Source organism: Lasioglossum baleicum, unplaced genomic scaffold, assembly GCF_051020765.1.
Source record: "Lasioglossum baleicum unplaced genomic scaffold, iyLasBale1 scaffold0109, whole genome shotgun sequence".
Lineage (NCBI taxonomy): Eukaryota > Metazoa > Arthropoda > Insecta > Hymenoptera > Halictidae > Lasioglossum > Lasioglossum baleicum.
The window spans coordinates 435,514-449,418 of NW_027469169.1; the positions used below are offsets into that span (position 1 = coordinate 435,514).

At 42.5% G+C, this 13,905-nt stretch overlaps 3 protein-coding genes across 3 annotated transcripts; all 3 read right to left on the reverse strand.

Annotated features, from left to right (window-relative positions):
- Positions 1-686: 686 nt before the first annotated feature.
- Positions 687-1,172, reverse strand: LOC143219953 (baculoviral IAP repeat-containing protein 7-A-like). Its single transcript, XM_076445739.1, has 2 exons — positions 840-1,172; positions 687-737 (listed from the first exon to the last, which is right to left on the reverse strand). Exons 1-2 carry the CDS (start codon positions 1,170-1,172, stop codon positions 687-689), a joined length of 384 nt encoding a protein of 127 aa, XP_076301854.1.
- Positions 1,173-2,032: 860 nt separating this feature from the next.
- Positions 2,033-3,277, reverse strand: LOC143219950 (uncharacterized). Its single transcript, XM_076445737.1, has one exon. It carries the CDS (start codon positions 3,275-3,277, stop codon positions 2,033-2,035), a length of 1,245 nt encoding a protein of 414 aa, XP_076301852.1.
- A 9,497-nt stretch (positions 3,278-12,774) lies between these two features.
- LOC143219952 (uncharacterized) lies at positions 12,775-13,642 on the reverse strand. The gene has a single exon (XM_076445738.1). It carries the CDS (start codon positions 13,573-13,575, stop codon positions 12,775-12,777), a length of 801 nt encoding a protein of 266 aa, XP_076301853.1. The 5' UTR covers positions 13,576-13,642.
- Positions 13,643-13,905: the final 263 nt, after the last annotated feature.

The window sequence follows — 13,905 nt, forward strand, 5'->3', positions numbered from 1 at the left end:
TCTACCAAGTTAAAAACTGTAAGAGAGAGAGATTCGATGCAATTATAGCTCTGTTTTATCAAAAACAGAGAGAGGTTTTATTGTAGCGATCTCTCTCTTATGGTTTTACTTCCGCATTTAATCTTGCGTTTTTAATTATGCTTAAAATCTAAACCGCTGTTTTGTGCAGCTGCAAGACGTAATTATCGCGCTGTTTCATAAAACAGTGAGAGAGGTCCTATTGCAACGATCTTTCTCTTATGGTTTTGCATTTCCTTCCTCATTTAATCTCGCGTTTTCTACCGGTGTTTAAAAGGAGGCGGCGGTCAAATGCATTTTCAGTTTGCAATCATGTTGAGTATAATGGTGCCACGAGAGCCACGTTTCGTGGTCGTTGACAAAAATCTGTCATTAAACGAGCTGTTGAGCGTGCTGGTAAGTATCGTGTGTTCATCACTGTGTTATCGTGAAATATATTTTTTCAAACAAAATTTACACTGTACGTTCATCTTACAGACATTTGATACAAACTACGAACGGTGCGAGTTTATTCGCGGTTGGCGATTAAATATGCGTCGCTGTCGCGAGGAGGTGGAGGAGTGGGATGGGGAGTTCGTTACATCAATTGCAACGTTATTTGAGTGGCAAGTATTATTTATTTTTTTTTTACAATACAAGATTAAATATTAAAAATAATGTTTTTTCTTTCAGTGGTCCGGACTGCTAGTTTGCTGCTGCTGCTGCATTTCTCTCAAAATCTGTGCATACGTGGTTTCTGGGTGTCTTCCTAAATAAATATTTTTTTAATTTATAAAAACATTTCTTAATTAATTTTTTTTTTAAAAATTTTTTTTTTTTACCTGGTATCCGCACACGTCTATCCCTCTCGGTTGTGGCGTTATTGCGCTAGGGTTAGCTCCGATCGGTACGTTACCACAGTTCGCCCCGTGAACGTATCCGCAGCATCTGGACCAGATGCGGTGCTCATTCATGGGAACGTCGCCATCTTTCCATCGATGCAGCATTATACCACATTCGAAGCATTTGACGAGATCTTCGTCGCACAAGGAGAAAAATCCTGCGGCTGCGAGGTCTTCAGGTTTGACGATGTGTGAATAACGCCATGAACGGAAAGTTTGGAGTCTGTCGCGCTCGAGACGCAAATCAGGTGTGGTGTCCGGTATCTCAATCATTTTTTTTTTTTTTAAAACGCTGGGTGAAAGAAGTGAGTTACGTTTTTTTTATATAATTGTTTAGCCATGCTCGAAATGTTTGCACTTCGCGCAGACAGCAATGGTACGGTTTTGAAGAGCGTTTTGTCCAACAGTGAAGTTTACACGGTACGTGAGCAGTTCGGTACATGGGATCGTGGACTAATACATCGTATTTTGGACATCCTAAATTTTCCAAATTTATCGAGTTTATTTCTAATTTTCGAAGGATGTCTCTCTCGAAACACCCACCTTTGTACGCTACGACGGGATTCGCGTGATCGCGCACAAAATTGCGTATAACATCGAACACGTCGTTCTGTTGATATTTTTCATAGCCGAAATCGATAAATGGAATCCCGTGTACAAAATTGCTTACGTACCGTGCCGACTTTTTGTCAGCATCTGATAAACGATGAAAGTTTATTCCCAAACGAAATTCAGCGAGTTCGAACGAGCCGTCGTAAACATTGATAATGGCTAATTCTTTGCATAAAAATTTTCTCTCGACAATGAATCCATCCATGTCAATGATTTGGGTGATTTGAGCCATCTAAATAAAAAAATGTTTTCTAACCAATGATTGATTTCTGTATAAAAATAAAAATTGTACTTACCGTGAAAAATGGAGCGAAGATCACACGTTCGCTGAATAACGACGACTGTGGGAGAGAGTCATCTATAGTATATATAATACCCCCACCACTATACTTATCGGTGTGAAAATAAATATGGAGGAGATTTTTTTGTTTATTCGATTAATAAAAAGATGTTTTTCCATTGTTTATTTATTAAAAGATTCATTTTCACATTTATTCGATTAAAATATTGTTAACGGTAGTTTAAATAATTTTTCGCACAATGTTCGTCAATGGATTGTACTCCACGATGCAGTCGTGTATCATCAAGCAGTATGCGGTTGTCGAGGGGGCAATGTTGGCTCGACATTCGAATTCGATTCGCACGTCGATCGTGGCATTTTTCAGCGCTTCGTTTTGTCGAGAACAATCGAGAACGATGAATGGACCGTATTTCAGGAAATCTGTGACGTTGAGTAGCGCCTCGCCGTTTCCATAGTATGATTCTTGGAATTTTGTATACATATCGTAGAGCAGCGCGTATTTGTCTTTTTCGAAATCAACATTTAGATCATCGTACGGATAGGTTTCCGAATTCAAGTAGAGCCGAATATTGGCTAATGCGCAATGATCGAAATGCGTAGCTGTTTTCGTTAAATTATTCTTTCGCGCGGTTTGTAAAGCGAATATCACGTATCGCGGTTTTTCCATTTGCGGAGCTGTTTTTATGGCCCATGTGTGCTTCGTAGTCGCCTGGAGCAGAGGATACTCGTACAGTTCCCATGATCGAAAGCTCATATCGATCGGCTTGTCGTTGCCCAGAATACGTAACATCGACAGCTTATTTATTTCATCCAACGTGACGTGTGGCATTCGCCATTGAATTTTGTATAGATCCAGAACGGGTTTCGCATTTTCGGAAGAACTGTACAACGCGTTTGTGTTGGTACGCGAGCGAATTAAAATCAATTCGTGGCGGGCGTTTATTACAACGCGTTTGTAGTCTTCGCAGAAGCCCAATAACATGCTCATAGGTATGCAAAAGTTGAAGTTTATCGCCGCTGTGGTTGTCGCGGTTTTCCTCTGCGCCTCGGTGTTATGCGTCCAGCCCGCGTTGGATAACGCGCTGCTTCTCGTCGTGGACAGGCTCACGTAGTTCTTCAGAGTCGTTGTAGTACCAGGATTTCTGGACCGATCGATTTCAACGCCGTTCAATTCGTAGCGTATTTCCTCGAACATAAACGCAACGGCATTGTTATCGAGAGCCGCCGATTCGATTGTTGATCCCGCTGGTAATTCAAGTTTCCCAGGCAAACTAAGTTTTCCCTCGACGTATAGGAAGCTTCTGCACGGGAGCGTGTACAAGTCTTGCTGTTGAATTGGTATGCGTATCTCATCGTTGTTTTCAAACGTTGTGTTGGCATATGGATTGTATGTGTGCAGCTCGATCTTCGTTATTCGATTGTCGAAGATCGGCGCTTCGGAGATGCTCAAAATGTCCTCGAACATGGTGAAAAAACACTTTTTTCCTCTTTCACTTGTTTTTAACAACGAATCCCAAAGATTTCAGATACTCTGCGTTTCTCGCGGTCAGTTTTTTACACTCGTTTGGTTTCTTATGAATTGATGTGTTCTTCTTCAAGGTCGTATTGTTATGAATTAACATTGCTTCGTCGCATGTGTAGTCGTACCGTGATTTCTTCACCGCGAAAATCGATCAAACGTCCGGCTTGGTCCACGATGCGAATCGTTAAATCATCGATTGCTCGCACAACGATTGGAAGGTAAATGACTCGCGTGGGCGTTTCGGATAATTTATACCCCGGCGGTACCTTGGGCGCGAACTCATGTATCGTGTGAACGAGTTTGCCGTTGTCGTACGATCCGGTGGTTACGTTACATTCTACTCGAATGATGTTCACGTTAATGATATTCACAGGCGCGTTCGATGCGTGCCACGTGTTCGGCGATAAAACGCGGTTCGCGGAAAATCCCAGAATGGACCCCACGCTGTGAGGCTTCGCAAAGTTTATCCGAAACTTGCTGATAATTTCGCTTTTCATGGTGTTGTTGTTAGCCTGCAGGACCAGCGGATATTCATTATCGGCATCTTTGAGAGGATATCGCGTGCGTATTTCGTGCCTCAAGTACGCGTTTATCGCTTCCAATTCGTACGAGCCGTCGGGGATGATGATCTCTTCGTCTCTGTCGCCGAAGTAGAATAGATTGTTACCGATGCTAGCGCTGATGTTCGGTATCGTGTAATAAGTTTGCAAATCGAGCAATCCCAGCTCGTATTCGTCGTTGTCCAGATTTATAGGTGGAAAGTGCTGAGACGACAGAATGCTGCTTCTTCCCGACAACGTGAACGTGAATGACCTTTGCATCTTTACGACTCGCGGAGAAATTTCACACACAGTTGTCCGCACACGCTTTCGTCGTAGTTTTGAAAACGTCTGTGATTATACGAGATTGTCGCGTTCGCATCAAAGTAGCGAATCAACTCGACCGGCGGGCGAAGATTCCCAAAACTATCGAAGTATTTGACACGCGAGCCGTGTTTTATGTATGCAACCCAGTGCGTTCCGGGTCCGCGACTATTATCTAGATTGACGATACCTCGCTCGTTTACCCATGCGCGTTCCGGCAAATTGTCACGCATAAAAACCCCGCGAAAATGTGGTAATCTTTCACACGCTGTCGTCAATTCGACGTCCGTCGTCGTGTTGTCTTTCTTTTTTTTTTTTTTTCTTAACCTTCCTCAAGCCTTCTCCACGCGTATACGGCGCGAGACGTAACCCGCGACCCTCCATGGTGCGATTGTGTCGCTCGGCTTCTTGCAATTGTTTCTTCGCGGCTTTCGCGGCGTTTATAGCTTTTACTACTCCCGCGGCGCCGCCCGTCAATGCTCCGATAGCCGACAAAGCGGGCAACAGCAGCGGTAGAAAACCACCGCGTTTGGCGATTGGGAGAATTCGTTTTTTTCGCCTTTTCTCGCGTTTCTTTAGGCCCATGCCTAATTTCGTTTTAGCTTTCATGGCTGCCAACACAGCAGCCGCAGACACCTTCTCTCCGAACGAAGCGTCTCCGGACTTTATGCGCTGTAGCGCTCGATCCGCCAAAATATTGTCGGCCACGTGACGATCACCCAGATCCTTGTGCAGCGAATACGCTATGTCGTGCTCGCGACAGGCAGCGTCCAACGGATTTATTCCACGGTCCCCACGGGCTAATCGTGCACGCAGTTTCGTACCAGGACCGCAGAATTGATAACTAGGTATATGCAATTCGAACGGTAACGCGTTTACAGCTCTGTTTAAAAGCCCCTTACCGAGGCGCGGCATAAACTGTTTTTAAAAAAAAAAGAACACGAATCCTTTTTTCACGGGGGTCGGAGGGGGACTGATACCAACAATGTTCGAGCTCTCGTATAAATACTACCCGCCACCCATCGAATCAATCGAAGCATGCGTTTCGTAAAGCAATCTTTGGATATTCGTGTTCCGACGCATCGCGCGTTCGACGATCACTCCGAGGCGATGCGAAAACATGGATCATTGTTACCCGGTAATGTACGATGTGTGATAAGCGGTCCGTCAGGATGTGGTAAAACGAACGTTATGATTAGCCTGTTGGAGAGCGCGAACGGATTACGATTCGCCAATGTATACGTGTACTCGAAATCGTTGCGTCAGCCAAAATACCAATACTTGAGCAGACTGTTCTCATCCGTGGGGAAGGATGTGGGCTACTTCGCGTTTGCTGACAACGTTGACGTAATCCCTCCCGCAGAAGCACGGCCCGATTCGATATTCATCTTCGACGATGTGGCGTGCGATGAGCAAGATATCATGCGAGAATATTTCGCGATGGGTAGACATTCGCACGTCGATTGCTTTTACCTGGGACAGTCGTATGCGAGAATACCTAAACATTTAATTCGCGACAATGCTAATCTGCTGATTCTGTTTAAACAAGATGCCATGAACCTGCGACACGTTCATCAGGATCATGTAAATACCGATATGCCGTTCGAAACGTTTAGCGCGTTATGCATGAATTGTTGGCGAAAGAGGTATGGATTTCTCGTAATCGATAAAGACAGTCCTGTCAGTCGAGGTCGTTACAGACGCGGATTTAACGAGTTTGTCGTACTGTAACGGACACATTTGCTCGATAAGAGCCGTTGGAGTCACATCTCCGATATGTCATCGAAGAAGAGGAGCTCCGATATGTCGTCGAAGGAGAAGAAGAGGAGTTCCGATATGCCGTCGAAGGAGAAGAAGAAGCTGCGAGCTTCGATCGCGAACGAAATAGCGAAGACCAGCGATACCATACGGAAAAAGTATTTAGCGTTGAAAGTTGGGAAAATGGCTACCCAGGAGAATTTGCAAGCAAATTTACAACCGATCGTCGAACCGTTGAAACAGTTAGTTAAAAATACAGCTACCGCCGAACCGAGCGACGACGACAACGTGTTCAACGACATTAAGGAGTCTCCATTGCGAAAAAAAAGAAGATTCTCAGATATTAAGGGAACGCCGTCGTCCATTATGAAAAAAAGAAGAAGAATAAAGAAGAAAAAGAATGACAAAGTCAGTTCGAGAAATATATATCTTGACGACGACGACGACGACGATGACGACGAGCCGATGATGGTACCGCGACAGGAGGAGGAGGATACCTTCCAATCACCGCGCACTCCATCTTTGGAATCTTCTATGCGTAATATTTTTGAAAATCCTGAAATTCATCACGAGGAAAATCAACAGCTATCCGAGAATTTCGGACCTTTGGCGCGCGAATATTTACAAAAATTTTTTACCGGCCCAACGAAAAATTCCGACAACGTGTACGGAGTATATCTGCAGGACGATAAGCTGATGCTGGGAAATTCAACGTTTGAGGTGGCCAACAACGATGATATCATCATTAGAGGGCTACGGTACAGGGGGACTCGCGGTCTTTACGAATTGATATTCAATAAAGTACCCGACGAGCAGGCGTGCACCGAGGATGATAAGAACGCGTACAAAAGAATTCTCGTTATTACACAAGCGCATCGACGCGGGAATCAGATAATGGGAAACAAAGGTTTCAAGTATAGAAAAATTATAAAACCGTTGTTTTCGTCGCCAAGTGGAAGGGGTATTCAGCTTCCAACTTTTATGCGCGTGACCAACCATCCAATCGATTACGTGCATTGGGACGATCCGAACGAACTCGTCGATCGTCTGAGATTGTTGACGGCTTCGAGGAACGCCGGCCATTCGGGGCATAACAACGAAATAATGTCGATAATCGAGGAACTTCGCGAGGCTGGTTTAATTATAAATTAAAGTTTACGAGTTGACGACATGTCAGTCGATAAAATTGTGGCATTGTTGCGGCTGGATAAAATGCGCGTTCGTTTGAATTGCTGCGAAACGAATCAAACGATATCCTCGGGAGGAGAAGACGACGGTGAAAACTGGAACCTGAGATTTCATCATCTGGAGACGAAACTGGACGAGATATATCAACAAATACTACGGATCGAAAAGCAGTTGTACGAGTTGGTGACGGCAGGAAAACCGCAAGGTAGCAAGAGATAAGGTATTTCGCAGGAAACAGCATATCAGGCGGTCGAAGAAGTCTAAAAAAAAAAATGTATGTCAACAAATTTGGTACATCGTTTCGTGAAACGAACAAGCGAAAGTTGGATGTTCCTTTCTATTCGTTACAAAAATATGTACACGATAACGCAATATGTTTGAACAACGCTAATTTGTACGATGCGAATGGAGCTGGGATCGAGCGTGTGGCGTATCCCACCGCAAACGATCACGCGGCGACCAAATCGTACGTCGATGACATTGTAAAACGCGGTGACGAATATGTTAAATCAAAGGTGGAAATATACGTGTTGGACAATGTGACGAGACTGGACAAAAAACTGAAAACATCCGAAGGAACGTTGAAGTCCGAGATCATGGAGAAACTGAACAAACAACTAAAAACGTTACGGTCCGAAATCGTGGAGAAACTGAGCAAAGACCTGAAAACATCTAACGAAACGTTGAGGTCCCAGATCGTGCAGAAACTGGGCAAAGACCTGAAAACATCGGAAGAAACATTGAGGTCCGTGATCACGAAGAAACTGGACAAAGACCTGAAAACCTCTAACGAAACGTTTAGGTCAGAAATCACGAAGAAACTGGACAAAGCAGTGAGAGCTCGATTCTATATCTAGGTAGCGAGAACAAGTACTGTGTGGTAAGTCTAGATCAGAGGTTCCCCCTCCCAGGTCTCATTTCAAGATTTCTAAGAAAGTTCTAAAATATAACAATGGCATCTCCCCACCACCACCTCCCTAGAAGGAGCGAGAGAGAGAGAGAGTGAGAATCATGTCATTGCGTGGTGGCAATTCAAGAAGGAAACGTCGTACTCTCTCTCTATCTCATCACGATGAGCATTAACAAATCATCCTACGAACTTATAAGAAAAGTTATTCGGGACGTTACGTCGAATATCGGCAAGGAAGAACGGAATTTCGATTGCAAGGAAGCGAACAATCCCATCCCGTTCAATAGATTGTTGTTGGATCTTTTAAGCTCGATACGTAAACACGCTGTGATCATGACGGATAAAAAAGACGCGTACTTCGATGCGGAGTTTCTATCTATCCAAAATGTGAAAGCCCCCGCTAAGAAGACTGACGTGGCAACGAAAGGCTACGTGGATGATCTTGTCGCCAGCAGCAAAGCGATGGCTAGCAACAACGAATTTTTCGATGCGAAATCTCAACGTATTAAAAATTTGGGGACACCAACCGACGAGAACGATTCGGCAACGAAACTCTACGTCGATAAGACGATCGATTTGTTGAAAAAAGTGTTTGCAGACGAATTTAATAAGAGCGCCGAGGATATTCACGACACGCGAGACAAGATCGAGCACATCCATGAAATCGTAACGAACAACGAGCTCGCCGATAAATCGATGGTGGCGAAACTGAAAGACATCGAGGAATGCATGCAACAGAATCAAGAAAAGCTGTCGGAGTTTGAAACGAAGATAGAGCATAATTATGGTGGAATTCTCCGTGAAAAATTTATCGAGCTCGAGGACAGGTTGATCGAAGTATTGAAGTACGAGCAGAGGGTGGATCATGAAAAATTGGACGCTGTTGTGAAATTTTCCGATAAACTCAGCGATAGACTTTCAGCCGTGGAACATAAAATCGACAACAAGTTGGAAAGAAGACTATTAAACTTGAAGAATACGCTGCTTGGTAAAATCAGTGATGTGAAGGACACGGTGAACGCGGACAAGTTGAGCCAGGGAAAGTTGATGCTTCTTGAAAACAATGTGGCGGATATGCAACAAAAATTCGCAACTGGCGGTTATGAAACCGGTCAGGAATTGGATAAGAGATTTGAAATGCATAGAGAGAGCATGCACAAGAGATTGGTCGAGCTGACGGGAGAGGGAAATATAACTGGGAAATTTGAAGATTTCAAGAAAAGTTTAAACGAGAAATTCGAAGAAATATATGTGCAAATGCGACGTATCGAGGAGCAGCAACAAGAAATGATACGCGCAGCTTTCGACGAGCTAGATAGTCGAGTGCATCGACGCTTCGAGGACTGGAAAGAATCGATTGAAAAGAGACTAATCGGCGATGAGTAAAGAAAAAGTGAAATTGATAGAAGAGCTGCACGCCCCGGCGAGACGTTTCTTCCCGCGTAGACGGGTGATCGTGCGAGGATTCGATGATCTTTGGCAAGCTGATATCGTCGAAGTTCAGCAATATGCGCGAGATAATCGGGGACATCGATACATTCTTACGATAATCGATGTGTTTAGCAAATACGCGTGGGCGGTTCCTTTGAAGAGTAAAAATGCGAGCGATGTGTGTAAAGCTTTCGCGTCCGCGTTGAAGAAGGATGGCAGAGCTCCGAACAACTTGCAGACCGACATGGGCAAGGAATTCTACAACGCACAGTTCCAAGAATATCTGAGAAACCGCAACATCCGTCATTACTCGACCTTCAGCGCTATGAAAGCTTCCGTCGTAGAACGTTTCAACCGCACGTTGAAGAACAGCATGTGGAAATATTTCTCGTTGAGCGGAAAATATCGTTGGATCGATGCGCTTCCCACGCTGATCGAGGACTACAATAATCGAAAACACCGTACCACCCGTATGCGCCCCGCGGATGTGAACCGTAAAAATGCTGAGCATCTTCTGTCCACCGTGTACAGCAACGTGAAGATTGCCGGTCCCGCCAAATTCAAGGTGGGCGATCGCGTGCGCGTCAGCAAATTCAAAACTCTGTTCGACAAAGGATACACGCCGAACTGGTCGACGGAAATATTTAAGATCATCACGGTGAAACGAACGAATCCTGTCACGTACCTCTTGATCGATTCAAAGGACAATCCTATCGCCGGCGGATTTTATGAACACGAGATACACGCGGCTAAATACCCCGACGTATATTTAATTGAAAAAATATTGCGCAGAAAAGGAAATAAAATATATGTAAAATGGTTAGGGTTGGACGCGTCGCATAATTCGTGGATATCTAAAACTGCTATAGTTTAAAACTTCAAATATGATTTCTACTTTTTTTATAAAAGATCTTTTCATGTAATTTTTATTAATAAATAATGTGTAAAACGTATTCTTCAATTTTTTTTCCCCTGACCTGAAAGAGAGAGAGAGAGAGAGGAAATTCTTATACAATAATAAATTTTTTTTTATTTTAACGTATTCTTCAGTAACACTCTTACATTTTTTTCAACATTCTTCTTCTTCAGTAACACTCTTATACATTTATTCTATTAAATGATATAAAACTGATCTATTCTTCAGTAACACTCTTACATTTTTTTCAATGATATCAAACTGATCGAACACGATTTTCGTAGGTAACACAGCCTTTCCCTGTATCACTTTAGATCATCTGTTTCATGACTCGAGTTTAATCACGTGATCACAGCATTATTTAATATCCCACAGACACCTTATTTGATATTCATCGACGCGGGATCTGGAGGAATTGTTCGTGAGATTTGTTGAGAATGAGACCTGTTCATAGCACAATTTAATTATGTGATCAGAGAATTGTTTTGATGACAAAATAATGCGGTGATCACAGAATTAAACTCGAGCCATGTAGAGGTTCGTTCTCGAATCTTAAAAAGCAACTCCTCCAGATCCCACGTCTGTGTATACCAAATAAGGTGTCTGTGGATATCAAATCAAGCGGCGATCACGTGATTAAACTCCTGCCAAAAACAGGTTATCTAAGTGAGACAGAGGAAAGGTAGTGTTTCCTAAGAAGATCGTGTTCGATCAGTTTTACATGTGTGCCTAATCTTCAGTATACATATGCATTCAGTAACACTCTTACATTTTTCAACATTCTTCAGTAACGCCAATTTATTCTATTAAATGATATAAAACTTCATGTACTTCAGTAACACGCTTATTTTGAATAAAATAATGTAAAATCAAAACATCATGTCCAGGATAACAGTCTCGTTCTTTATCTTACCATACATCATCTGTTTCATGACTCAAGTTTAATCACGTGATCACAACGTTAATTGATATGCATAGAGCGGGATATTGAAAGGATTGAAAATAAGATTCGAGAACTGACCTCTAGATGACAGAATTTTAATTATGTGATCACTGCATGGAATTGCTCTTAAGACCCGACAACTGACCTCTAGATAGCAGAATTTTAATTATGTGATCAGAGAATTGTTTTGATGACAAAATAATACAGTCATAACATAATTAAAATTCTGCCATGAACAGGTCAGATCTCGAATCTTAAGAGCAATTTCATGCAGTGATAACAGAATTAAAATTCTGTCATCTAGAGGTCAGTTCTCGAATCTTAAGAGCAATTCCTTCAAAAATCCTAGTCTGTGCATATCAAGTAAGGTGGTGATCACGTGATTAAACTCAGGCCAGTAACAGATGATGCAAAAGTATGATAAAGAACGAGACTGTTAACCTGGACGTGATGTTGAATCAGTTTTACATTTTTTCATTTTTTAAAAAAAAATCTCACGAAATTAACATCGCTTAGACGCTTCTAGCGCTATAACCTCGGCGCCCAAAGTCACCAGTTCACAATCTATTAGCGAGTTTTGATCGAAAGACCGGCTCTCGACAATTGTTTTGATAAAATTTTCTACTCTAACATTTTTTGAAATAACAACGAAATCGGCAAATTTTGCAGCAACGTCCGGAACGTTGTCTACTAATCCTATATACATACTATCTATACAAAATTCTAAATTGTATATGTTACACATAGTTTTCTCAGTAATATATATATTTATGGTTGAGTTCGCTATTTTAATTAGCTCCCGTCCATTCAGATTAACCATTTCCAAGGTCAAATTATCACCAAGTTTTATGCGCTCCATATTGCTTTGAATAATCGGTTTCGCGCGCAGCAACTCTCTCCATGTTTTAATTGAAAATAGAAGTTCATTTCCACGGCTATCACCGATAGCCAACTCCGCATAAATGTCCTCTCCGATCCGTATGCCAAGTTCCAAATATTTGAAATAATTCCCAGCTATGGAATATCTTCTACACAAAATCCGTACGGAACGTGATTGGGAACTAGTTGACAAATCGATCGGTTCTGGTTGAGAATATCTACAGCAGATTAATTTTTCAGACATCTTTCTAAATTTCTTTCACATTTTTTTTTTATATATCTTTTTTTTCTACTTACATATCATCTTGGCTTTTCACAGACTCGTCAATTTTTTGACAGATGTCGAGCTGACGACGGTTGAACATCGTTCAAACCCACACTTTTCACCGTCTCACTCTCTCTCACGATGTTAACGTTTTCGTGGCGGTTGCTCGACTATTCGGCCTGACGCTCGGATTGCATTGTTTTATAGAACCATTAATCTACATACCACTTCCTTGCTACAGATAGCGGTCAACAAAGTTTTTTCAATCTCCATCCCAACACTTCCTTTTATGGCAATGAAACGATATTGCAATGTCCCCAAGGAAGTGTAGTGACCAAATTATCACAGATATACCGTTTATCGTCGTACGGACTTAACGCTAATTTCATTTCAGCTATGGAATACACCCGATGCTGTACCGACATTATACGTTTATTGTTAATGCTCTTTTCCGTATGATTATGAAGACACTCGACATAGTCTTCAAAACTTATATCTCTGGCTGTGGCGTTTGTCCTAATGCCTTTGATTTTTTTCGTTTCGCGGCAGGTATCATCGTCGTCGCGCACGCGAGTAGCATACATTTTCGCGCGAAGCCCCACGAACTCAGTCATAATTTTGCCTCCGTTCTCATCCTTCATTAATCCCAGCATCTTTTTGTTCGCGATCGGAACGCCGTACGCGTTGTTCTCGACATAATTACTTGTATCGTATCGATGGATATCACGTTTCATCGTCTCATACACATCGTCGCAAGCGATCTCGTATATCAGACTGTCCGTGTCCGTGTACAAAATCTTGCAATTTTGTTGGAAATTGGGATACATGTACTCGTAATGAAAGCTGTACAAATGAGTTTTTGATATATCCAATACGGACATGCCTATGTAGATGGGTTTGTGGAATTTGAGTAACAGCTTGTTTAGCTGTATCGCGACGAAATCCTCCGAAAACACGGTACAACTGTGAAAATTTGGTCTGGCTATCAATTGCTCGACACCGTATCGACCGTCCCATCGGGAAAGCAATTTCACGTTCACGTGATTTCGAACGTTCTCCATTGTTTTTCCAAACACAGCGTTGTTCATTAATTTAAACAAATTTTTAGAAAAATCGTTAGTCGCCTCGGCGCGTAATTTCGTGTTCAAATCGATATAGCCGTGCAACCATCGCGATTGTTGAAACTCTAGAATTCGGTAAATTTTCTTCAATTTTAGGTTATGCTTTAAACTTTGCTGTAAATACCGATAGTGCAGAACGTATCGCTCCTTATCGCGAAGCGTTGCCATCAACTTTCTCTGCCGGCTCGAGTCGGCCGCCGTGTCGTGACTCGGACAGAACGGTAGATCCGCGTGAGCATCGTGAATTTCACTAGGATACTCTAAATCAACCTCCAAAATGTATCCTACAGGGCTGTC